The 27,751-nt window shown below is 43.8% G+C and overlaps 1 protein-coding gene across 3 annotated transcripts in view; it reads right to left on the minus strand.

Moving 5' to 3' along the window:
• The window catches only part of STOX2 (storkhead box 2), a 155,441-nt gene extending 130,084 nt beyond the window's left edge, over nt 1–25,357 (minus strand). For 2 of the 3 annotated variants that reach the window (XM_039388739.1, XM_027735387.2), the window contains exon 1: nt 24,962–25,357. In XM_039388739.1, coding sequence (XP_039244673.1) covers nt 24,962–25,322 — 361 coding nt within the window. In that variant the 5' untranslated portion in view covers nt 25,323–25,357. Of the gene's footprint in view, nt 1–663; nt 745–24,961 lie in introns of those variants that run through there. The other variant, XM_039388742.1, reaches the window with a different exon arrangement.
• Between the last annotated feature and the right edge of the window lie 2,394 nt (nt 25,358–27,751).

The raw sequence follows: 27,751 nt of genomic DNA on the forward strand, positions 1-27,751 counted from the left end.
CAAGGGGCAGCGAGAGCAAGTATCCAGCGCAGGTGATCCAATGGTCACACAGGCTAAAGACCTGGGGGAAATAGGGATGTGGTATATGTACATGTGTGTGTGTGCATGCCTGCGTCAGGTAAGCCAGCAAGAAGGAGGTCTCAGTGATGACAGCAAGAGGTAATTATAGACTGCAAAGGTTTGAGCTCATAAAAACTGAAATAGATTTCCTCGAAAGTTTGTAGCTGAAGATTGTGTGCGTAATCTGGACGCATGGGATGAGCAAGAGGCAGAGACTGGATAACTACTCACTACGCCCAAATGGGATAGGACAAGCAAAAATTGTGAATAGGTTAAGAAGGTGTTTGGGAGGGAGGGTAAGGAGATGGCTCATGCCACCAGTAAGCTACACTGAGTGTCATGAGAAAGGCAACAAAAGGCTAAGTGGGAAGAGATGAACAAGGGAGAGCAAGTGAACAATATGGGAAGGGCAGCCAAGACTATGAAGCAGGTTGGGGTACAGCAGGCAAGGGGTCAGACTAATGAGAAAGAGCCAACAGGAATGTGTGGAACAGCCCAGAAAGGGGCAGTGAACCAAGGAGGTGCCAGCAGGCAATGAGGATCAGGGGATAAGTGGGAAGTTGAAAGCAAAGCACCCAAACACAGATGGTGAAAGGTACTGACCTGACCAAGGGTGTTGAGACATAAGATGTGAAGATACATCAGAGTTCAAGGAGAAAAGTTTCCTCATGCACAGCAGAAAGACTATAGGGAAGACAGAGGAAAAAAAACCCAAGAATTTTATATAGCATTAATACCAGAACAGATGTAGCCCACAGGCACAAGTCAGAAGTTTATATAGGTGTTTTGCCTTCTGCCTCACCCTGAAATACTTCAGAATAAACCTACACATTTTGCAGGGTACATTTGAACTCTGCTCTCCTTCCCATCTCTCTGCAGAGGAAAACTAAAGCCTGCCAAGATCCCTTTTACTTCATGATCTCCTTTCTTATTGCACCACGAAGTTAAACCAGCACAGTGATGAGATTCGGAGAGATACGTGTTTATTTCCGTTCACTGTGTAGGACGCAGTCCAGTCAGAACGACAACAACAATTATTTCCTACAATTATTACCACATTTCACACCCTTTCCTGTGGGTTATGAGAAGCAGCACCCCTTCCTTGACAACAGCTACAGCCAGTTTCCTTCCTCACCAGAGACCTGCTAATGTTCAGTGTCTTTCTGAGTTTGTCGCTCCGTCCCAGCCCCCTCCCACTCCCTAAAGAAACAGGGTTTCATTTTCTACCAAAAATGACTCCGTCCACAATTTCGTCCAAAGAAAGAATTCACTTGGCACTTGTTAAAATAATTTATAAAAACATTTCAAAGATCTCATTTACACCATTATTTTCCCATTCAGAAGTTAAATTTAGTTCTTCTCTGAATTGTCACTAATTTCTGGCAAAAGGCCACATCTGGCCTATCACAGGTAATGCAAGGTTGGCTGTTTTTCTGCAGAGCAAAGGGAACTGTTCTGCATGCCTTCTGCAAGGACAACTTTGGTTTATCTTCCTCATCACTTCAGGATGCTACAACACTTAACCACTCCCTTGATGACATTACCAATTACTTTTAAAAGGGTGGTCATTTTACCCCTACAAGTAAACTTCCATCACTTCAAATGCACTAATTCAGAAGAGATTTCCCAATCTCTTGATGGAATTCTGAACTGGCTTAGTGTCCTCTATCCATAGATCTTTCAGGGATGTATAAACACTGAGCCAGAGAGCATCAGCCATTTTCAAGAGCTCTCCATCGACATCCCTGTCAAATTCACTCCAAGGGAATGCCATAACAACAGAAGGATGTGCAAGGTCTTCAACTTTACTTTCATTTTGTAGATGAAGAAGGTTGAAACAAAAGCACGGTTTGTTTCCCTGAGGCCTTAAGAGTCAGTCACAACTCACAAGGAAAGACATGGTCTGTATGAGACCCTAAAACAAAATACTTCAAAACCAAGCAGACATGCTTTGCAGGTCACATTTAAACTGTATGCATCTTCTCACCTCCTGTAGGGGAAAATACAAAGTTTTGTAGGAGGAAAATGCTTTATCTCAGTTTGACCAAAATACCCTATCCATTGATGGGGGTGATTTGAGGAGAGTTATGCAGAACTTTGCACCAAGTGGCAAAAAACCTCTTCAAATAACAGTGTAAATTCATGTTTTGGAACTAGAAATCTCCTTTTTCAGTATAAAGGTAGTCTGATAGCTAGAAGACACTTATAGGCACCATCTTTGCAAGACACTTCCCATCCACAAGCCCAAACACATCCCGTCTTGGATTCAGATCCAGCTTCCTGACCCACCTCCTCTCTCTCCTTTCCTGGTAACACTGTTTTAATTATTACTGAGATAAAATAGCTAAATGGCCACTAGCAGGCTAATAAGCACAACACACCTACCTGCCTAATTTTGGAAGATTACATCAAGCATTCCTTGTCGAGCTGAAACTGCTCACAGGACTGCACGGAGGGAAGATGGTGGCAAGCTCAGCACTTAATCAAAACGTGTATTTTGCAGAAGAGAAAAAGGAGGAGGAGGAAGATCCTGTATCACCTCTAAACAAGGTCATGGAAGAAGAATATGGTTATTTCTTAGCCTTCTTTACCTGTCAGATGGGTCTAAAACACAGCCCAACTTGACAGAGGCACTTAACCGTCCTGCATTCTTCACCGAGATAATTACACCCATAATAACAACTGAACCTCTGTTCTGCTCTGTGTTACCTTTTGTAACATAAACTCAAGAAACGGCTTAGAGCAAAGTAAGTTAGGCTTTACCAGTCATCCAGTAACACACACATCTCTTCACTTCCACAAGGCAACTAATAAACTGGACAAAAACAACCATTGCAGAGTCACAGAATCAATTAGGTTGGAAAAGACCCCCAAGACCATCAAGTTCAACCTCAGAATTGAGAGAGAGGGCAAAACCAGTAGGTTTACGTAGATCAATGCAAGTAAAGATGCATGTTGCTGGACTGCTGTTCTGTAATAAAAAAAGCTTACCCAAAGCAAAGATAAAGGTCTGATTTTACAAAATTCAACCACTATTTTAGAAGTGGAGAGTGAGTACCCATAATGCCAACAGAGCCCCACAGGGATAAATCCTCCAAAATACTCAGCAAAGCCACCCTACACAATGGTAAGGAATTCCACTAGAATTCCACACCACTGCATCTTACCTCATCTGAGGTTTTTAGTGGGGAAGAAAAGTTTGGAAGGAAAGAAGACTGGGAATCCAAAATGAAGTGGTAATATCCAGGTCCTCAAGAAGCCACTCCTTGCCTAGTCTGTTCAGGTTTTGATCAATAAATACTCTATTTATATAAATACTCTATTTATATAAATATTCGATATCACATTAAACTTACAAATTATTTCTAAGTCTTCTAGACAGAGAATCTTTTCGACATTCTGCTTACACAAAGGTCAAAGCACTGAAATCCCAGCCACATTGGTGTTTCTCTGCCACCAATCCGGCTGGCTGGGCCAGCCAGGTCACACAAAGGACTAACCTCTGATATTAGGATTTGCTTCTGAAAGTTTTAGTTTTCTTAAGCTTGAAGACCTGATTCCCTTGCATGCAGTTACATCACAAATCCAACTTACTATACAATCTTACTTTGCATTTGCAGGTATCAGTGCAATAAATGATCTGTCAAAAAATCTGTTTTATGCACCACCCAGCAAACTGAAGCACAAGAGAGTGGTTATCCCAAAGCATCCCTGCGATTTAAAGCTTTCTCCTAGAATGCAGCATTTCACAAGGTGCATTGCCGCTGTAGGACGTGCTCTGGCTGAGCCACATCAGCAGATACAAGTAAGGAAACAAGGGTGTGATTTTCAGAATAATATTCAATCATGCTGAAGCCACCACAGCAAGGAAAAACTACTGCAAAGTACTAAATATTCCAAAATTTCTTCTTTCTCCTCAGCCTGCCACACCAACAGCTGCAAGCCTTGTTCCTAAAGCTGTCATCAATCTGTCTTGCACACAAGCATAGCAGCTAAGGGTGCAGTCTCTAGCATGCTCGGCTTCTCCTCTCACTGCCCCAACAAATTGCCAACACCCTACACGGGCTGGATCTTACACACCAAGCAGTGGAAGTGAGCCCCTCCTCTGTCTCCACCACTCCTAGCATTTTTGCCAGGTTAAGGACATGCTGTTTGTTTTCTCTAGGGTTGGCAAAGCAAAGCAAAGCAATTCTTAGGGACACCCGATTATAGCTCGTGTCAACACAAAGTAAGTCCTAAGATCACATTGATGAGCTCTTCCTTAGCTCATCGCATCTCATGAAACCAGCCCTTGAGCAGATTTGGGCAGAGAAAGATTTCCAAGTAACTGCTTCTCAAACCACCACATTGAGATGGTAAAAGAAAGGCCTCTCTCAAGTGAGCATCTTGCTTCTTGGGAATACATTACTTATAGAGAGCCCAGCTACAGATGTCTTTGCTATTACCTGTTCCATACAGACGTATACAGCAAGCCAAAATTGGGAAGTCATTCTTATTGGCGGACCCAACCTCAAGAAATAATACCAATAGAAAAAAAGCCCACTATGACCGTTTCATGCTATGTGATTTGCCATGCTGAATTATTCCAGCAGGAAAAATAAAAAACAAAAACCAAAAACTCCCTAAGCAGCAACCAGAAATGAGCAGAAATCTTAAATGAGACCCTGTGTGAGACCCTCTGTTCCACAAAAGTTCAGCAAGTATATTTTTAATTGTCAAATAGTTTCACATCACACAGGTAGTGATAAATTATTTTTTTTCTCTTATTGCAGGTATTAATGAACTGTTATGTTTTTTCTGCTCATGCTATTCAAAAGATGTGACAAAAGAATTCTCCCCACCTTCCTAGATTACACATTATCCCAAATGTTTGTACTTCACAGTCATGCTATGGAAAATACGCACGAGTAACCACACCAAAGCCATTACAGCTACCTCTATGAAGAAACATTTAATCTCCTCTTCTGGTATTTGCACAGATCAAGACCCAAAACCCATTAATGTGCTGCACTTAGTTTGTTCCAAGCTCAGCATCTTTAAATAAAACAGCCCATTTTGAAATGAATACTGTAGCAAATATCTCCTTTTGTAACCAGCCCCTGACACCAAGAACCCCTGGCTTCAAGTAGGTCCTTACAACTCTATAATAAGCTCCTGGGAGGTCCCCAGGTTTTTCTTTCAGCAGTGGGGGCAAATTCCTCAGACTCACTTTTCTAGTCCTTGAAGCAAATTATCAGATGAAGAAAATGATGCGTCTGTAAAAGTAGAAGGAAGATCGTATAATAGGCGGCATACCAGTGCACTGACCCCCTTCAACCCACGATGGGGAACTCAAACCAGCATTTCCAGGCTGGGATCTTCTGCTCAATGCACCCTGTGCTCTGGTTTTCATCAAAAAGGGGCCCCTGTCTCCAGAGCCTACTGCCTACCTCTCAGACAAGTCAAACTCTCACAGCTCTGAGACCACAGGCCAGGTACTTACCCTGGCCCTAGAGACTCGGCAACCACTGGGCTACACAGAACAGAAAAGGGACCATCACACACAATTCCTCCTGTGAACTCTGCTGGGAGCCACCTGTGGCTACCAAAAATAGCTCTGAATTAGACATAGGGGGAGCCAGGCATGGTCTGGCAGCACACAAAGGAGTTCTTGTGTATGCCAAATTTTTCTTCTGTGAATGCGTCTATTTTCAAAGAGAAAAACTTTCAGGCTTTTTGGGGAAAAGGCTGTTCCGCTGGTTTGTTGTTTTTATGAGAAATATTTCATACAAGATACAGAGAATACAAAAATCCTAAAACACTTCTTTTTTATTGTTTTATTATGTTTTCTGAAAATACAGCTCTTTTGTTTGTTTCAGGCCTACCTTCTAATACTTTAATTTTATCCACTCAAATTCCTACATCAGAAAAAAAGCCAGAAAAACATCATTGCTCTGCTCTTCCACAATACAGCTCCTACATGCAAAAATAATTCTCCAAACCTCGAGAATACACATCCTTGCATCTTTTCTAGTTCTCTGGATGGTTTTACATTGGTATTCTACCATCTGTTTTATTTCCTATTTCTTAAATCATCATTTTACAGGAAAAAAACCAAACATACATTAAGTTCAAACCAAACTGGCAAAACACTATAAGTTTCAAAAAATCAAAGAGGAAGTTTAAGTTCCTGCCTTTGTTTCTATTTATTTCTTTTCTATTTACCTTTCTGTTATCAACTTAGTAGGTTCTCAAATATTTTTTATCCTTTAGACAGCAAATATCCAAGTACTTGGCTGCTGCATAAAGAAAGGTGAGCAAACCCTTTGGTTCAGTTGTCAGTCAGAAAAAATGCACAAGAACTGCTCCAATGGAAAAGTTGTGACCTTCAAAGAAAAAAAAACAAAACCAAGTGTAGTTATGAAGGTGATTCACACCCTTGCCTTTAAATATACCTAACAAATATGTTCTTAAAAGGAACAAAGACATTTTAATTGTGTTTGTTGCTCATCTGCATTCTCAGCATTGTCCAGTCATCAGCATGAAGTCCTGGTCATGAGTGCCAGGAGCGTGAGATGCCCAGGCCACCACCACAAACAACAATAGACACCTTGACACCCAGCACAAACATGGAATGGGGAAATAAGAGATTTAAGTGAGTGGCAAGTGGACTGAAAGAAGGAAATACAAACTGCACAAACAATAATCCTTCTAACGTTATGTTATTTCCCCCCTCCCTGTTTATGATGTACAGTAATAAATTTTGCAAACCTTCAAAGAAACACTTTTACTTTCAAGGAGTCAGGTGCTAAGGTGTGAGGTAGCTTGCCTAGACACTGCTAGCTAGTCAGAAACAAAACAAAACAAACAAAACACCAAACAAAACCCCCCAAACAAACAAAAACCCCCAAAACAAACAAAAAAAGTGATCTAATAAAGCCAGTAGACTCCTATCTAATAAAGCAAAAGAAGAGACTCCAAGCTAATAAAGTCAGGCATGCCATTACCAATGTATTAGTCAGACAGGCAGCTCTGGATTCTACATTTAGAAATGTAGAAAATCTCGTATATATTTGCCTGGGCTTGCAAATGCCACTCTATCATATTTCTACTGATGCTTTGGGCAGCATATTTTGTTTGAATTACACCATCAGAAAAGGTATATAATCTGGCTCAGTTGGCAGCAAACTTCGCTTACACGCATAAACTTCTCAACTGTTTAGAAGTAAAACAGAATAACTGGAACACATGAGCAGACAATTGCTTGATTTTATTCCACTGTACCTTCTACAATTCACTGAAAACAGCTGCTTACAACACTACAAAAAAAGCTACAGTTTGTCCAGAAGATAATAGAAAAAATGTATTTACCCTTGCTAGCAACTGCATAACATGAATATTCAAATTTACCTGCAGCCTTCATAGTTATCCTGGAATAACAGTAAAAAGTGTGACCTGCCCTCTTTACTGAGTCCAGGGTGAGTTTGGCTCCAGCACTTACAAAACAGTTTTACCAAACTGTCATCATTCATGTTATCTTCACAACCATGCTGAAAACTGCAAATTGTTTCTGAAAGAGCCCTCTCATTTCTGGAGACTGAGAAAGTATTTCCTGGCTGGACCCTCAGAAGCTGATCTGTTAATAATTCAACAGCAAAATACCTCTTTTTGGGTAAAAAGAAAGGAAATGGATATTAGAAGAAAGAATGAGACAAAGTACAAAGTCTATGTTTCATATATTCTTTTTCTCCTGTATTCCTCTTAGCTTGAGGCATCTCTATTTTTCATTTCACTAGAAACACCATCTAACTCCTACTGCCTCTGGAAAATTTCCACCGATGGAAATAAAAGTTGGATCTTTTATGTAAGATGGGATAGGAAGCTCTATAGTTACCAAGCCTGCCTACTCCAGTAACCCACCAGGTTTTAGGTAACAGCTCATAAAAGCACAAGGGTCATCCATCTACTTGCCTTCCTCTAGCAAGTCCCTTCCCAGATCCACTGTGGTGCAGATACCCAAATCTGCTGACCAGGCACGCTGAACATGACCAATCTTACCCTCCATCAGGAAAAGATTAACAGATCTGCTGAATTAGAAATTGTAGCAGATGGGCCAAGGTGCATACAAACTTTGTATGTTTTCTGTGTTTTTCCTGATATTGCTAAGCAAAAATACATCATTCTTTCTTTCTTTCCTTCTTATCATTTATTCAGAAGATGAATTCTCTGCAAGTCAATGAACCACATATTATATAGCCCAGAAGGTATCCATCAGACTGCAGAGACACTGAAAATAAAGTGTGAATGGTCAGTGTCTCCTCCCCTCTATTCTGAGACCAACTTCAAGGCCTGTAACATCCATTAAGTGCTTTCTGCCAAAGAGCTAAAAGGAAGGAGGTAAGAAGGAAATGTTCTCTAAGAGCAGTTTGAGAGTCCAAACCCAGACTAAAAACATGATTTAAAGAGCTGAGTAGAAAGACTGTGGTTGCACAAGGAGCAGGTCAACAGCAGACAGGGAATTCAGAAAAGAAGTGGGAAAATGAGATTATGAGAGGAAGAAAGAACACTTTGTGTATTTGCTTTCCATAACTTACATTCAGCAAGTCATTACAACCTAATTTCTCAGTATTTAAAATTAAAGAAAGGGCAGGCTTACTGGCCATTTTGAAAGGTCTATCAGGATTACCTAAAGCAGCTATTGCTGGGGGTTTAAAAAAAAATTTAAACCATAGATTAAGTGGTTAGTGGAAAAATAAGTCTTTCCCAAGACAAGCAGCGTGATAAGAAAAGCTCCTATAAAAACCTGCTGGCAACTATGGCTCTGTCAATCACCTTAAGGATCTGTCAAAACACAGAAATACATCTGAGGCAGGCCAACATTTTGGGGGGGAGTTATACTTTTTTTTTTTAAGGAACAAACACATTGCAACCAAAGGCACCAACTGCCTAATCTTGTTCATAGCTGAGCATCCAAAAAGGTATCTCATCTGCCTCAAAAAGCCAGTGTCCAAACAGCGTGGGTGGAAGAAACAGCCAGACGGCGCTGGGTGCTCCCAGGTCTCCCATTACACAGAGCAACTGGAGGTTGGAGGACCAGGGGAACCTGCTATGCAGGAGCCAAAATTCCAAAAGGACCTGTTCAGAGCAAAATACGCAGGAATTGTGGAAATCATCCATGAGATCCACCAGAGCTGCTGTCTTCAACAGGGTGTTACAGGTTAGATGATGGGAACAACCTAGCCTGATGTCATGGCTGTAAGCAGGAGGTCAGACCAGAGACCTCTGGAGGTCCCTTCCTACACAAATTACCTTGTGATCCCATGTATATTTGTTTGCAGACCATAGTGAAGAGAAGATAGGTCCACAGTAATTTATCCTGAACTCTCTTTTCCTCTCTCCTCATTCCAGGTTACGTTCTTTCCTTTGAGATGGCCCACTGTGGGCTCCTGTGCCAAAGCAAAAGGGACAGCAAAGGCTATGAGACCTTCTTAGTTCTGACCCACACAAGCTCAAACCACTGTGCCAGTGCAGATACAGAAGGAAGTTCAGTTCCTGCTAAGAATAGGGAGGGACTATAGTCCTGCAGTCAAACGTGAAAATGGACATATGTCTTCCTCAATGAAGTAAAAGCAGAGAGAAAAAAGGCAAGTTAGGGACAATAATGGTACAGATTGACTCAAGCACTTTCCATATCTACCCTAGTAGATCCCAGTGGATGGTTTCTCAAGCCCATGCTGTTTGACATCATGCCTTGCCTTAACCATCTCATGTTTCTAAGAATCAAAAATATGCCCTTCACAAAACACATAGTCTGACTCCAAAGCAAAACAGCATCATATACATTTCAAGATATGCTTTGAAGGCAGCTTTGAAGGCTCAGCCCCAGCTAGCATTAAATGCAGCCAACAAAATTTCTGGAGCCATCAGGAGAGGGAAGATGTCTCTGAAAAAGGCAGATATTGTAGAAGCAGCTAGAGCAGAGCCAATAGAAGAACAACGATGCTACAAGCAGCAGGGTGGGTAGGCTGAGAAGGGACAAGCTGTTATGGGCACTCTCTCAGGCTGGTGTGATCCTGGCACAAAGCCACTGGTGGAGAAGATGACAAGAGCTTACATGCTGGCACAAGCTTTTAAGCAGAGAGATAGCTTTGAGAAAAGGTCAGTCAGGGATAAAGGTAAAAGCCACTTTCTCAGTTCATAGAAAAAGAAACTCAAAAGGCAGGAAGCAAAAAGCTCTGAGGAATTCACTGCAACAGCTCAGTTTGTAAAGGAGGGTTACAGTATCCCAGCACTGCAGTGTAGTCTAGATAAGCCTGAGCTAACTTTAATCTAGGGATTGAAGATACCTACTGCAGCGGCTCATCACAGGCTGCCTGAGTGGCAAGGGGAGTTAGACACAGCTGAAAAACATAATTATTGCTGGAGGTGAAGAATGCAAACCACACCTGAGCTGGCTAGTTCAAAACTAGCTCAGATACATTTATGTTCAGCTGAAGCACAAGCAGGAAAAATCAAGGAGCCCACTACTGAAAGAAACTTTAGTCATCTTGCAGAAGCACTGAGACCTATGGTTTCAGGAAGGGAAAAGAAAGATACCACTTATCTTTACACCCCTGCTTCCCCAGATATACTTCTGGGCACTGCCACACAGAGAAGAAAATCTACTGACAAACCTGAAAAGGACCATACTGACAAACATGCTTCAGTAGAAGATTAGGAAAGAAAAGCCTGCAAGAAGTCATAGACGGTAATGAAACTTATAGGTAATGTCACACAAGAATCACTATTTTGAAGTTTATTGAAAGAAACACCATATAAACCATTACAGGCTCCAGTTCCCTTCTGTGCAGCCACAGTTAAGTGTTTATGTGGCATACACTAAGCGTGCAAGACCACAGACTGGGACAGTATGACATGTTTTCTCTTGTGCCTCCTGACCCAATGAGCCCCGCTTTCATTTTCTTAGTTAACAACCAGAGCAAATAAAGTAAGGATAGCCATTTGTGAAGTATTACATGTTTATGGCTCTAGATTCAAGCCAAACACATATCTCAGTATCTGTTATTACAAACTCACCATAGTTCTACTAAAGCTTTCAAAAGACTTACGTATGCAACTCATTCATGAAGCAGGCTGAGGGCTGCCACAAGAAGTAATTACTACAGCCCAAGCGGTGAGAAAACAGGTAAAGCAAATCCAGGCAGGCTTTGAGCAAGAATTCTTTGCCTGGTTGCCTATTTACAGATTACCTCTCATTCACAAGCAACCTCACATGAGTCTATAATTATTTAAAGTTTTGCACTGAGAGAGCACATACGGACTTCAGCCCTGGCTCTGCACTACAGTGCCCAGCACATCACTCTGACAGAGCCACCAAGTTCTCTGCCTCAAAAGACTTGTGCTTTCAAACACAAGGAGAAATGTTTGGATCAAGCTTTCCAGCCTGCAGTCCTCGAAGGGTCAGCCATCCCTGCTGCTCCAAAAGTTACCACCACAGGTGTCCTTGAAGCAAAGAGGAGAAAGGGAAAAGTTGCAGAGCAAGCACTGAGGTTTGGAGTAGCTGTCAGAGATGATAAATTCTGAACTATTTGAAGGGAAGGTTTGAAAAGTCTGCAGCACACTGGTAGGGGAGCACAAGCTTCAGCTGTGCAGGTACCTGCACATTCAGGAGTCAAATGTCGGGGTTGGCGAGGTCAGGGCCTTTCAACTTGGGGTCTGCAGGTCCCCAGGTGATCTGTGAACTCTTTTCCAAATGGTCTACAGAAAGATAAAAGTGAAAAGCACCACTTATATTTGCCGTATTTCCACTGGAAACACAGCAATCTGCAAACTAAAGAAAGCTGAGGATCATCACACTAGTCGATTGTTACTCACCAGGACAGGAGGCAGTGTAAATGATTCAAAGCAATGGAAAATCCTCAGGAATTAGAAACAGGTGCACAAGCCACCAAGCAAAAGTGTTCCCAGCATGAAAAGAAGGGAAAAATGGAACTCGCACGTTCCAGTTGTTAAACGTTGTCCTAACTAGTGGGAAAAGTTCTGTCAAAATTATTTCCTTTTTTACCCCAGTCACTCATCACAAAAATCAACACTGAAGTCTGTAGCTCAGTTTTCTTCCATCTCACTAGATGATTGGTGTCTAGTGGCTCCCAAAAGACAGGATATGTTTGGCCTTTCTCTCAACACAAACACTGAAGAGACTGGGAAGACAGCACTGGGATTAATTTAAGTCTGAAACCTGAAGCCCAACAATTATCTGAGCAGAAAAATTGAAAAGACTCATGTGTTGGCACACAGATGAATCTGCTTTCCCCTTTTAAGATCAAAAATGTCACTGAATGAGACTAGTTATTGACAGAGAAAAGCAGAACAATGATAGATATAGTGATTCTGACACTAAAACATTTTACAGCCATACTGTACTTGAAAGGCAGCCAAGAAGCAAGTCCCTACAGACCTTCCAACAGCTATTTGGCATCAGTTTCACCGAGAAGCTCTAGCTGTACACCTCTAGCAAAGACAAACTAACGATCAAAAAATACCTTGGAAACAAAACAAAAGACCTTGAATTAATAAGAAATCTAGAAACTAAAGGCTACAAGCTACTACCATAAATGAAAAATGGCAAGATGATAGCCACTAACTCCTACCCAAGGAAAGAAATCAGAATAATTGTAGCTCAAGTTGCCTACTTTTTGTGACTTCATCTCTATTGACAAAGTATTAATTAATACTTCCTCTTCATACTTTTCCTGAAGGCAACTACAAAACCTGGGTGAAATCTTCTGCTGTTTATTTCTCAGACTACTGTACACATCAGAATAAAAATAAATAATACTACTCCTGATTTTGCAAGCTTAATTCTCAAAGGGCTCCCAGCTTAGACATAGTTGACCCACCCTGGAATTAAACAGGAAGAGATTCCTCTGGCAAATCTCCTAAAAACAGTCAAGCAAATACAAGAACATACAACATGCCTATATTCAAAAATGTGAGTCCTCCCACCAGACTCAGACTTAACTTGCTATAAGCACATGTGGGTATATGTGCCTTGTTGAATAAAGACCACTCAAAGTAATGGAAAACCTCTGCTTATACAGCACTTTAAACATTATATACACCCTCGCACATGTATCTATACAAAGGAACTCAACTGAAAATCAACCTAAGCATCTACCATGGAATGCTTAAGCAAGATTTCTTTGAGAAACACTGCAAAGCTTCACAGTCCTATGAGCCCTATATTCTTCCATCCCCACTTTGCAGACACCTCCCAAGTTGCTGAAAGATGGACATGACAGCATGTAGCTATACCCTCTAAGAAAATGCATTAAGTCCCATTAAAATCTCCACTTTTGATAAAAACAGAGCAGACTTGCTTCCCTACCACGTGAAGCACTACATCCAAGACTATCTGTTCACATCACTAAAAACCCAGCTGGTTGGCTGGCTTCCCTTCTTTTTTAATCTCCCACCCTTTCCAGATGTTCACATTCGTAAAGGAGGATTCTCTACAAAGCTGACATCTGGTGTGAAGATATCTGTTAGAAAAATAAACTTTTTTTCTAGAGCATCTAAGATTGCAGAGAGTTGAAGCTATTCTTTTTCTTCTCCCTGTTTTTACACACTGCTTACCCGTTTGTGATTGTCCTTCTCTGCAGCTTCTCACAAAACTATCCATTTTCTCTCTAGCTGCATAGGATTTTTCAATCAGTAACACCAATAAGACAGTTCTCTTTATCCAATAGGATAATTGAGACAAATGAGAAATGACAGTAGTAAAGTTTAGTATCCTCAAAGCTTTTTCCCTCCTCACTTCAGATACAGTGGGTGAATGTCCCCACTTTAAATTCTCTTTTCTATTATTAAACTAGAAGGAAAATCCCCCTCCCCTTTATTTTTAATAACCCCTTCTGCTAATAATGTCTACTATGTTACAAACTGCTTTAAAATAGACCTTAAAATCCTGGTTTTCAACTGGTTAAACCAGCTTGTGAACATGAGACTAATTAGGACACTCCTACAGTCCAGGCGAGTTGCTGACTTCCCGCAGCCGGACCAGGGCCACTCATGTGACATCAAACACCTGTAAAGATCTGTTCAGGATCATCCAGCTGTCCACAACTTGCTCCTCCTTTGACTTAAATAGGCTTAAATGTGAACACCGAGTATGGGACAGTCCACCAGGACCTCCTTCCTCTACTCTCCTTCCCAGTGCTGTGGATGTTTCACGCTCTTATTTGGGCCTTCAAGATTGCCCACATCAGCCTGGACTGCCCCACTGGACAGGGACCATTTGCAAAGCTTTACCAGGAGGCTCCCACAAGAAGTGGACAGAAATCTTCATACAGGTGCTGACCTACTTCTGGCTTCAGAAGCCAGAGCATCTCAACAGCACCCTCAGATTTAGCAAGGTGTACAGGTTTCCCCGTACAAAGGAGGCCCTTCAGGGGAACCCAGCGAAAACTCTCAGCTTTCTCTTAATGCCAGCTATTGTTATTTCATCTGTCAGTGAAAAGAGAACTTGTTTGGGCACTAACCCTGCAATGTACACAAGCAAGAGAGCAACCATTTAATGCCAGTCTGCTGGAGTGGGAGTCAAGGGCACAGTCCACTTCCACACAGGCTGAAGAGTGGCTGGAAGGCTCAAGGGCAGGCTGAGGACTATTGTCACCCAAAAACCACACCATGAATCCTTTTACTAAAACAACCCCCCTAAAAGAAAAGCATAAAAAAAAAACCCCACCCCTCAAAAAAACTAAACCCCATCCCAAAAGTACAAAAAGCCCCCACCAAACATATAGTTCACTGCACCATCACATGGAGCTTACAGGACTTCAGTTATCCCTCTAGAATTCAAACAATAAATTAACAGGCAATGATAAATCCCATTCATGTCAGTTTGATCTCTTTGTGAAGGGACATAAATAATGAACTGTATGCATTGCTATTGGCACAGTAGCAGGACTCAGTAAGCTCATGGATCCAAGGATATTATTAAGACAAGGTAAGTAGATATGACATATTTATTAGGCAATTAAGTCTTCCTCCCAACGACCTGGAGAAAGGTTGCTGCATCCAGAAACCTCTCTATTTTTTCCATATTCTTTGGATATAATAAGATATCCATGGATATTATGACCAAAGTGGAAAATATAACTACAGTCTGAAAGAGTGAATATTAATGTCTTTCTTCTTCGTCTAAAAGTTTCGCTAGACTTATGAAACTTCTTTTTAAAAAACAAAAAAAGTTCTCATTTTTAAAAAATAAACACTTGTTTTATAGCTCCTCAATAATACCTAAGACTCTGTTACCAAATCTCAAACACGCTGGCAGCACCAAGCTTCTTCTAATGCTAATAATACATCACAAGTTTTACAGCTCCAGTGAAAATACAATCCTTGCAGTTTCACTCCTTCCCAAGAGCCTCTGAACATGCAGCAAGAGCAATTTCAAGGCAGCAGACAAGCAGGAGTTGCTGGAGCTGCAGTTACTGGTGAGGATGGACAGCAAGGCAACTGCCTTGCTACCAATGCAGGGACTAAGACACTTGCTCAGCCACAGTCCAGCGCCACACCTTCCCTTCAGCATTCTTGTGCTCCTCCAAAGGCATGCATGAGGTAGCATATGTACCCCCTGAAGTACTAGTTAGAAAAAATTGCTTTAAAACTAAAGCTTCTGGAAGGTACCCAAACCATGCTCTTCAGATTGAAACACTTTCCACAGTCACAGTATACAGATTTTGTAAACAATCAAGTCTGGAGTTGTTTCCTAGAGTTTAAGTGAACTGGTTTGCATTTCTAAAAGAGCAATCTTTGATACACCTGCATATCCCTTTGCTAATTATCTGATAGTGGAATTCAAGGTTAAGCTAAAAGGCTGCTGTATTTTACTCCAACTTGTGCTGTTTTGGTGCCCCGTCCTGTCCCCCTGTGGAAGAACATCATCAAAGTCTCGTATTGCATGGATTAGAAGTATATCCAGTTCCAGAAAACACACTACAGAAGTCATTACTCTGTGCATTAATTCAGCGCACAGTATAGTAACTTTCTTTCATAAGAAAACCAAAAATAGGCTTAATAAGTGCTGATGGCAATATTACACCATTGTCTTTCTGTTACGGGAAAAAAAAAGCAACTAGAAGAACCACTGTTCAGATTCCCTGGATAGTTATCAACATTTGAATGTGTCCTCAATTGCTACTGTGGCTCAGAACAGGAGCCTGATTAAAAAAGGAGCTGTGAAGTCCTGCTCAAATGTCAACAGGAAAGCACTTTGTTTGATCAAAATATAAGTGTCTGTACATTCCTTACATTCAGACATTTCTCAGGTGAAATCCCAGGTCAGAAATGGAGAAATCAAGTACAGCAATCTCTGAAGATCTCAGAAGAAAGCATGTTTACATATTAGGTGAAGAGATTTTATTTAAAGAATGTAATATCCTTAAAGACCTTTCCAGATCTGGCCCACCCAGGGAGCACTTTCAATACTGGAAACTGGAGATTGCAATAACATTCCCAGCAGTCAACATCATTAGAAAATAATCAAAACATTTATGCTTTTGTATTTAAAATTAAGAAACAAAGTACAGAGAGAGCTTGAATTTTCAGAACTCTGTTAAATTTCTGTTACTGCAAAAAACTATTAGGAAGTTCCTTCCATCTTCACATTTCACAGCCACAATTTCTGCAGGGGAAACCACCATCTGGTTGCACTTTTTATTTCCTCTGAACACTTCAGTCTCTTCTTGACTACTAAGAAAAAAGAAGTCTGACTATCACATGTTGGCCAAAGCCAAGGAAAGGAGTAATGTTGCTCAGAAGACAGCTTTGGATGCCAAGAGTTTTAGAGAACACAAAATCCACCTGGGTTGCACCTTTTCTGCTACTCTCTCTAAAAGGCAGTCTCAAAAGCAGACAAAAACGTGGTAATGTTTTGGTCTGCCCTGCTGGGGGACAAGCTGTGATTCTCCTGGCCTGCAGAGAGAAGGACAGGCTTACCATCCAAAATAATGGCCTGAGGAAACAGCACTAGAAGAGCTGGGAGAGAGCACCTTTACAAAACAGCTGAAACAAAAACCTGCCACTCAAGCTCAGGGACAGCAGTGCTTTCATACACAGCTGACCTTTCCTAGAGCCTCTCTGTACTAAACGCGCATCGCAAAACCTCTCTCAATGATTTTTGAGTGGTCTTGGGAATCTGAAGATGTCTCAGCTGACTGGAAGCTGATGAATGTTGTCCTGATTTTCAAAGTCAAGAAGGGGGACCCAGGAAACTACAGGCCTGTCAGTCTTACTTCAGTGCCTGTAAAGTCATGAAGAAGATTATTCTGGGAAGTATTGAAAAACACCTGAAAGACAACATAGTCATTGGTCACAGCCAGCATGCCTGCATGAGAATAAAGTCCTGCTTGTCAAACCTTTTTTCTAGGTAACCCACCCAGTTGATCAAGGGAAGCCAGTTGATGTAATCCTTTTGAATTTCAGTAAAGCTTTCAATACTGGCTCTCGCGGGATCCTTCTGGACAAAATGTCCAGCACACAGCTGGATAAACACATCCCATGGTGGGTGAGCAATTGGCTCATGGGTCGAGTACAGAGGGTGATAGTGAATGGGGTAACATCAGACTGGTGACCTGTCACTAGTGGGGTTCCACAGGGCTCCATCTTGGGCCCTGTGCTCTTCAACATCTTCATAAATGACTTGGATGCAGGACTGGAAGGGATACTAAGTTTGCAGATGATACAAAACTGGGAGAAGCTGCTGACTTCCTCAAAGGTAGGGAGGCCCTGCAGAAGAGATCTTGACCAATTAGAAGACTGGGCAATCACCAACCATATGAAGTTCAACAAGGGAAGTGCCAGATTCTGCACCTGGGATGGGGCAACCCTGGATGTATGTACAGACTGGGGAATGAGATGCTGGAAAGCAGTGCCACAGAAAGGGACCTGGGGGTCCTGGTCGATGGCAAGTTGAATGTGAGTCAGCAGTGCCCTGGCAGCCAGAAGGGCCAACCATGTCCAGGGGGGCATCAGGCAAAGCATCGCCAGCCGGTCGAGGGAGGGGATTGTCCCGCTCTGCTCTGCACTGGGGCAGCCTCATCTTGAATATTGTGTGCAGTTTTGAGCACCACAATATAAGAAAGATATTTAAGCTATTAGAGAGTGTCCAAAGGAGAGTAACAAAGATGGTGAAGGGCCTTGAGTGGAAGCCATATCAGGAGCAGCTGAGGTCACTTGGTCTGTTCAGCCTGATGAAAAGAAGACTAAGGGGAGACCTCATCACAGTCTACAACTTCCTCATGAGGGGAAGGAGGGGCAGGCTCTGATCTCTTCTCTGTAGTGACCAGTGACACCCAAGGGAATGGCCTGAAGTTGTGTCAGGGGAGGTTTAAGTTGGATATCAGAAGGACCTTCTTCACCCAGAGGGTGGTTGGGTACTAGAACAGGCTCCCCAGGGAAGTGGTCACAGCAGCAAGCCTGACAGAGTTCAAGAAGCATCAGGACAATGCTCTCAGGCACATGCTGTGACTCTTGTGGATGGTCCTGTGCAGGGCTAACAGCTGGACTCAACAATCCTTGTGTGTCCCTTCCAACTCAGCATATTCTTTGATTCTCCACAATCGGGACTGGAGCACCTCTCCCATGGAGACAGGCTGAGAAGGCTATGGGGAGACCTAGCCCCCTTCAGTACCTAAAGGAGGCCTGCAAGAGAGCTGTAAAGAGACTTTTCACAAGGGCATGTAGTGATAGGACAAGGGGGAACGGCCTTAAACTGAAAGTAGGTTTAGAGTAGGTACTAGGACAGAATTCTTTACTGTGAGGTTGCTGAGACGCTGGAACAAGTTACCAAGAGAAGCTATAGATGCCTCATCCCTGGAAGTGTTTAAGACCAGGCTGGATGGAGCTCGGAGCAACCTGGTCTAGTGGAAGATTCCCTGCCCATGGCATGGGGTTTGGAACGAGATTGTTTAAGGTCCCTTCCAACCCAAGCCAATCTATGAATCAAAACCCATTTCGAGCGAAATTTTAAACTGTCGCAACACACACAGAAGGTCTGAACCAAGTCGACAAAAATCATGACAGTTTGATAAGTAAAATATTAAGTAACTTGCTTCTTATTAGCAAATTACAAAGACAGGACAGAAGGGGAAACACGACTGAGTTTTCATGCCACAAAATGGTGAAGAGGAGTAGGCAAGACAGCCCCTGTACACTTCATCCACTTCAGTCTTTTTAAAATCAAAAACGATTATGTAAAAAAGAAGAGCAGGACAGATGGAAAGGTGATTTAGTGAGTGGTCCAGTGGCACATGATGCTGGCAGCCCAGGAGCCATTTAAGCACTGGGAATAACACCTGACAAGGGCTTCATTCAGTGCACACTCACTGTGCTGCTCCCTGGCAAAGACAAGGGCCCTTTGAGGAGGGGAATGAGGAATATTTAATTAAAGACGAGACCCTCATGCACAAAAAAATAGATGGAGAAAGGGAGAGACCTTTTGCTTTATTAAAGCCCCATGGCCGAGGGCTGCTCTCAGCCACCATGGTGCCCTTTCAGCATTGCTTTTTACACAGAGCATGCACTTAACTTGCGAGGCTGGATGACTTATTTGCCACCAAAAAGATGTTTTCCTATACAATGGTGCCCTTTGTGGAGGGGAAGGAGGTGGGAAGACAGTACTAGTTGGCCATTAATCGTATAAATCCTTCCCTTGAGTTGCACAATGAATAGCATGGATCTGTGTATTTGACTTCGCTTTTTCAAGAGAAGTTGCTTTGAGTGAAAAAATTAAACTTAATAAGCTGTATCTTTTCTTTCTTTGTGTTTTTTCTTTTTAACAATACATTTTAGACAACCAGCACTAGTTTTGCAGGCCATCCACAGTTGTCTTTAAAGAGCAGAAAGCAATTCTGACTCCAAGACTTCACTCTCACAAATACAAGCACAAACCACATACTGAGAAATCAGGCACTTTATATGCAGTCCAATCTCATTTAGCTCTTTTGTGTGTCTCCCAGTCCCCAAAATACATTAAAGGCCCAACCCAACACTTGTGAGCAGCAAAGTTCTTTACACAAATTTGGGAGTAAATTCATAAGCACCTCAGCCTGGCCATAAGCTTAAGTTTACTTTTTTTTCCCCCCCCAGGCTGCAATAACCACCTCACAGATATAAAAAGTGCTTAGTGAATCTTTAACTGGCTCTAAGTTGGAGTGGGAGAGAAGGAGAAAAAAATTGTAGTTTAAACCCACTGAGGTTCCCATGGTAATACCACTAGGCATACAAAAGGTATAGCTGAGTGTGTGGTAAAGTCATCGGAGGTTTTATTACTATGAAACTTAATGCTCCCCTACTGAAAAGAAATTTCCATTATATAAAGGATATAATTGGGAGGAAAAAAAGACAATTCAATTTTTTTGACTGGCTATAAATGAATAACGTTTAATGTCCAACACTCTACACTTCACCATAATCATCCACTAATGACTGAAAAACTTATTGTGAAAATTGCCAAACCTAAACTGGTGGGGTGTTAATTTAATTTTTTTTGGTGGCAAGAGAAAATGTGGCAGGGAGAGAAAAGAAAGGGAGCACTTAGCTCCAGCTCCCAGTGCGGCAAAAAATGTTTCCCCCCCTACGCCTGGCCAAGCAGGAACAATGCACAACAGCCCAGCCCTGACGACTTCACTGAATTATAACTCCTGCTAGTTACTTTAATTATTGCACATACATTTCTTGAAAACTTCATTTGAACATCAGCTTCTAATTGGAGAAATTGCTCTGAGCGTGACCAAAGGGTTATTATAAAGTTTGGTCACTTCTTTTCAAGCAATCTTTACAAAAGGGCATGGCCTTTCTGCGAAGCACATGAAAACCTCTCAAAGACGCCCATTGTCCATGGCACAGGAATCAAGTGCAAGAGGTACAGAAGGAAGTTTCAGCTGGGAACACAAAAGGCAATGAAGACATGAAAACAAGGTGGAACATCCTGCTACACCTTGCACAGAAGAGCTGAAAGGGGGAAAAAAAAAAATCAGCTTCCGGGATGACAAATATTAGTGAGTGCAAATGGAAGGTGTGTCACAGAAAGAAATCTTATTAAAATACTAATGCTCATTAAAGACTTAAGTTGCAAAAGCCTTGCAAGTTACAAGAAAGCTTCCGAAGACAATGAATTTCATCACGGGACCTATAGGTTTGCATAAGGTTTCCATGACCCCCTAAATCAGCATATTAGGCAAGTGATGGTTTGGGGATTTTGTTTATTCAAAGACTGGTTATGTTTCCCAAAGTTTCCCTTCAGCCAACTTAAAAACCTAGATATATTCACCAATTTCTTAATATCCAAATAACTCTGATCACTGCGAAACTCAATGCTGACCAAGGTTTTATGGCGTAACCATTTAGTTTAAGGAAACTACCAGAGGAGTAAGTTTGAAAGTCACACATGAAACACTTCATTCTCTGTATCCTTCAGCCCTAAGTTATCAGTGCTATATGCAAGTTTCTCATGTGTTTCATATTTATGCTGTATTTCATTGTAAGGTCTAATTTTATAATTCAAAAGTCAAATCTTCAGACATCAGAATCTCATGTGGATTTTAATCCATTTACTTTGTGGCTCAGGTACACCTGCATTGAGCATACTAGGACTGTCCAGTCCCTGTTAACTACAGATTACACTTTCATGAATTTTTCATTATCAAGCCAAAGGTGACTTAAATGTGGAGAGACTATTCAGCAATGAGTCTCCTGGTTTACATTTTACAATCCCAGCAGCAGAAAACATGCTGTTCATACTACAGGTGTAGAATTCCCTCTTCCTCACAAATTACTTTTTCCTCCAGTTATTATCTCTGCAGCCATCGCAACACATTACTCATCAGACCAGCCAAGGCTCTGGACCGCAACGAACAAGAAACATCAGCAACAGCAGCAGAGGTTTGAAAGTCAGATTGCAGTCATGATTTCTGGGTCACATTAGCAGCTAACTATACAGGTGAAGGGAAGCATTGTCCAAGGCTCTCTGGTACCTGCGCAAGGAGGTCATGCAGCTTAGAGCAGGAGGCCTTTCTGTCACTTTCCCTGTGCCAGGCAGCAGCAGGAGGCTGGGATGCTCCCCCTACACCACTTTGAGGTAGGCAGCTGGTCCTCCAGCTACCCCGTCCCAGCTGGGCAGGTGAGGCAGAAAACCGCCCCCACCTTTCTGCAAGTGGCCAGCCACCCAAGAGATAAGGCAAGAACCAACCCAACAGCCTAACACAGCATTGTCCGGGGATCCCAATGGCCCTGGGGTGTATAAAAAGACTCCCTGAGTGAGCCCCTCATGCACCCCCCACTGCTATGCCCAGCCATGCTATACCACAGCATGGGGACTACTGGCTGGACCAGAGCAACAGAAAACAGCAGCTTCACCTTCATCAGAAATATTGTGCCACTTTTTCCCCTTGACTCCATCAGTTATTTATTAACAGGAGTAAAATATTACTATTCTGCACCTCCCAACAGGCAGGTTTTCCTCTCTGCCTAAGACACCGATCACTTTTCTTTTTAAAACTGAAAAGCATGGGAACTTTTTTTGTCTGTATGTTATTTGCTGCCTTAATGCAACAAAGTAGACACCGAAGTGTGAGAGCGCTCCCAAATAAGTCACAGCCATTTACACATTAGGCACCTAATTAGTTGAAAATACAATTACACACATGTAAGCAGATGCTCATGCCCACAGGCCAAGCCCATTGCTTAGACAATTCTTTAACCACCTAACTTTACAGTAAGTGCAAGTTGAATCTACTTAGATACAAGACCTGAATTATCAGTTTGGGAGTGAAAAAAAAAATAAAAATCAAACAGTCCTTCCCATCATATTTAATGCAGCACTACACAACAGGCAAGACTCCAGCAGGTCCCTGCTCTTCTTTCATAGCCTTTAATCAAATACTGAGAGACATTTGTTATTTTTTAAAGTCAAATGAAAACCTTTGGCTTCGGTCTTTTGTAAATTTGCAGCAATGATAACCCCCCAGGGAATGCATATTATTTACACACCAGTGAGCTTACTTATTAACATGAACTCTAGCAAAAGTTTTGTTTCAGTATTTTAAAATGGGCCACAAAGACCTGTTTACATTCCTTGTCTGGCTTTAGTAACATCAGAGTTGGAGCACACCTTTCCACAGCGCTCCTGGGCAGCAAGCTGAGGAATGTCATCCAATGGGCAAGGTTCAAGAAGACCCCAAAAATCAAACACTGACCCTTACACTCTGTGAGGTCATGGAGTCAATTCAAAAGCTCTTCATGCTCTATCCAAATGCAAGCAAAAAGCCCCCATGAGCTGGGCTGAGCAGCAAGTACTTACCACTGCCCAGCTTTTCATCCTCCTCTAAATAATGGTGGAGTACACAAAACTTTTCTATCACAAAATAGGATGAACCACCTGTTCTCCAACACTGTTTTGTCATTTGACGTTCAGAAGAAATTTAGCTATAATGAGGGAAAAAAGGTGCATCAGCTCATTTTCAAAAGGGCAGCTTGTCTTAAGGTTCCCTCTCAGCACACAAAAAATGGTAATATTCAAGTAATCTGATGGGAAAACAGACAAGTGACAGACAAGCATGTGACTACTCCACAAGAGACAAGATTGCCAATAAACAGAAGTGATAAGAGTCTGCATTACTTCTTCCAGAAGGACAGAGGCAGCTAAAAACATTCAAAACCAAGATTAAAAACAGGAAACCGGGAAACCCTGAATATTCATGTTCCATTCTTTGCAGGAACCTTACTCAGCTAATTTTTTAAAAAAAAGAAATGCATGGAAGCATCCTGTTGCAAGGGTCTGAAACTCCCAGCGCAGAGAGAGCACCTCTAGCTCTGTGACCCAGTGCCTGCTGAATAGGACACAGATGATATAAGTTGTACGTAAGCAAAAGACAGTTTGTCTCCCCATCACCACTGCAGCAGGCCTTCACACCAATAAAACAAATCCTCACAATTTGCCTCACAATAAGAGAAGCTGCGTTTCAAGCTGTGTAGGTTGCTAGTTACCTAACTCCTAAGGAAAACTTCAGCTCTGTTGCTCTTCACAACTCCCCAATATACAAAGCAAACAGCCACAGCTTTTTTTCTTAGTGGTTTTTTTTTTGGGGGGGGGGGGTCATATCAAAATAAGTGCTGCAAACATTTTTGCTCTCCATGTTAGGATTATTTCTTTCTTTAAGAAAATTCAGGATGAGGTGGGTTTCATCCTAGGCCACACTGCACACTGGTGGGATTCCCTTGGGGAATCACACTGTAACTTGAACCTTCAGCCCACCACGGCACAACAGACTTGCCGTTTACAGTTCCCAAAAGCCACCTGCCTTGCACCACAAAGAGATATACGTTACTCACTTCCTACTACCGCTTCTCGCTATGTAAGACACCTTCACAGCAACACTGTGACCCAAGTTTGATGTAGCAAGCAGATCCGAATATAAAGTGAAATACTGTTTTAGCAAACCTAGAAGTACTAAAACGAGCTTCTAAAGTCCCGAGCCAAGCAGACCCGGGAGCACGCCGCGGGCGGAGGCCGGCCCGCAGGAAGAGACTGGCGGGCATTTCACCCTGCGGGGAGTATATTCCGACACTTCCACTTTGTGTTTTTAACCTCCCCCGCTGAAGGAAATGGGGGGACGCACCTACCGACCATAAAGCCGTGGCCCGCAGCTCTCCTGGAGAACCTCACTCACCCGCAGCGCATCCCTGTAATGCCACTGCTCCCGTCCCGGTTCACCCCTTTCGTGCACACCCACTTTTGGGGGCTAAAACCCGCGGCCGGGAGGGCCCGTCTTTCTGCCCCCCGCTCCCTGAGCCCGCCGGGCACCTGCGGCGGGAGCTCTGGGGCTGCTCGCCCGGCCCGGCCCGGCCCGGCGGCACCTACCCAGGCACTTGATGTGGAAGCCGCTGGGGGGCTTGAGGGAGCGGCGCGCCCAGCCCTGCCGCAGCACCTCCAGGTGCTCCTCCTTGCCCTGCACCAGCAGCACCTGCTCGTCGATCCAGCCCAGGAAAAAGGTCTCGGCCACCGCCGCCGTGGCCCGCCGGTCCCAGAAGTGCTGCATGTTCTCCCGCTTGAAGTCCGCGAAGATCTCGTAGCCGATGCGGTGGCGGCCCAGCTCCGCCGCCGGCCCCGCACCTGCCCCGGCCCCGCCGCCGACCCCCGGACGCCCCCCGGCCGCGGCGTCCAGGACGATAGCCAGGGAGTGCGGGGCGATCTGCAGGCACCGCTCCGCCCTGCGCGGCATGGCCGCTCACCGCCCGCCGCCGGGCACGGGCACGGGCACGGACACGGACACGGACACGGACACGGACACGGACACGGACACGGACATGCCTCCCGCGGCCGCGCTGCCTCCCGCGGCCGGCTGTCCGCGCTCCGCCCCCGCGGGCCCGTCCTGGCCCGCTCCGCCCCCGGCACACCCCCGGCGCGGCGCGGTCCTGCCGCGGGCGAGGCGGGGACGGGATCCCGCGGCCGCCGGTCCCGCAGCAGGCAGCGACCGCAGTCTGCCGGCCGGGAGGCCCGCACGCCTCGCAGCCCACCGCCCCCCGCCGCACGCCTCCCTGTCCCTGCACGGGAGCACCATCCCCAGCGAAACTATCCCGCTGCGTGTCCCGGCCGCGGTGTAGGCTTCCTGGCACCACCACCCCACTCCTCCCCGCCTTTGGGAGACCCTCCCCGTTCCCTTCCCCGAGTGAAACACAGGGGCATCGCTCAGCCACATCCAGATTATCCCAGCAAGTCACATAATTCCTTATGTTTTTGCTTCCTCCAATGGTTACACATATGTAGATAACATACCCAGTGAGCAGCATTGACCCTGCCATGTCCAAACGCCTTTCTCTTCACCCGCTGTAATCCTGTATTGTTTTGTGTCTTAGTGGTTCTGAAATCTGATGGTGATGGAGCAAGTGTAAGGTTCACTTCTAACTTCTGTGGCTTTTTTCCAGCAGTTCAATATTTTGCCTCCTCTGTGCTCTGGGTCACCAGCTGCCTGTAAGGTTCGGGGGAGAGCTCAGGAAAACTGAGCAAGCAGAATTCTAGAGGTCGTTGCTGGGGGACAACTGGGGGGGGGGGGAACAGCCTGGCCTGGGGTATGCATCCAGGTGGTAGGTGGCTGCTGAGCTGGAGGTGCTGGCAACAAGGTGCCGGTTATACTTGTGGGAAGGCAGAGTTAGGAACTTCGATCCTGTCCTCTGTAGGAACCCTCAAACCCACGGCAAAACTGAGTCTCAATTCTGAAAGCAGAGCTTGAGTTCCTGAATGGTCTGTAGCTGCTGGACATCTTGGTGGTGTGTGAACTGTGTGGGTGTCCTCAGCAACACCCTCACCTTGCCCCAGGGAGCAGGCCACCATGGCACTTGGGACATGGGCAGCGAAGCAGGGAATGCACCAGAAAGGTAAAGGACACAAAGAGGAAAACTGCTGTAGAACAGAGGGGGCAGGAGCGGAGGCAGAGGAGAGATGAGTGAGATGAGGGAGCAGGCAGCAACTGCTCTGCCAGACAGTGGTATAAGAGCTGCTACAGCCGTCACACCCCATGCTGTGCACAAACAAGTGTTTTACCTGTGGCTCCTGAGTTCACTCACATCAACATCCCTTGACATATTTGGCCTCCTTAAATCATCACCCATTTGGTTCTAACCTCGTTCAAATCCTGTGCCACTCTCCAGCTGGCTTCATACAATTCCTTCTCTGGGGCACTGTATAAGAGTCAGACTCCTCTGACATCCGAGCTCCCTACTTTTGGGTTTCATTCAGTGCTGTCTAGGCCCCATAACAAGAAAGGTCAAATTTATCAGCATCCCAAAGAGTCTTACAAGGAAAAAAGTCGTATGGAATTTGCTTTTCCAAAAGAGAAATAAGAGGTAAAACAAATTGCCCAGAAATGCTGTGAGCCATTTTGAGCTAGGAACAGAGTGTATTAACACTCGGTTTGCAAGTCTCTAACGCCTTCCCAAGTATCCAGCACAGCAAGACCTCAAGAGCCCCCTTGCCTCAACCAGCAATAGTTTTGATGATGCTGCTGTCAGGATTTCAAAGGAGCTCTTCCACATCACCATTCAGCACTAAGCTTTGCAAGAGGACCCCCAGCATCCTCATTGTCCTCCAAACTCCTTCCCAAAGCAAACCTGAGCCATTTGTTGCCTGTTAAAAGAGCCTAGTCTTAGTGTGTTGAAACTACTGTCATGATCTTGTCATACTCATGTTATTCTTACCTTGTGCCTTCTTCCTCTCTGCATTGTATCAGCCTTTTATCTTGCCCATCATACCTGCATTTCAGTTCTCCTGGGCAGGGCTCACCTTTGTGTTGCCTTTATGTGGAGCACATCACATTGACATCTCAGCTACTGATCAGAGTCACCAGGTAACTTCAGGTAACTTGGATGAGTTTTCGAGTTTTATTCTTATCTGCAAGAAAAAAGGAGCCAAATTAAGCCTTTTGGATTTTAGGTTTTTGCACCAGATACACACCAAACAGTAAGATGTGGGGCCCTACATTTTGCCTACATCCTCCAAATCCCAAGTGCTAGCCAAATCTGTGATTCCTCTGCTGCCTCTGGCAGAGAGGCGTGTTCAGGGTAGCATGCCTGGCAGCCTTTGGTCACGACATCAGTGTTGCTCTCTCCATTAGCTAAGCTCCCTTTCCCCTTCAGTACTAATTTCTGAAGCAAT

Source organism: Pipra filicauda, unplaced genomic scaffold (genome assembly GCF_003945595.2).
Source record: "Pipra filicauda isolate LSUMZ 115617 unplaced genomic scaffold, ASM394559v2 scaffold67_size6003252_pilon, whole genome shotgun sequence".
Taxonomy (NCBI): Eukaryota; Metazoa; Chordata; class Aves; order Passeriformes; family Pipridae; genus Pipra; species Pipra filicauda.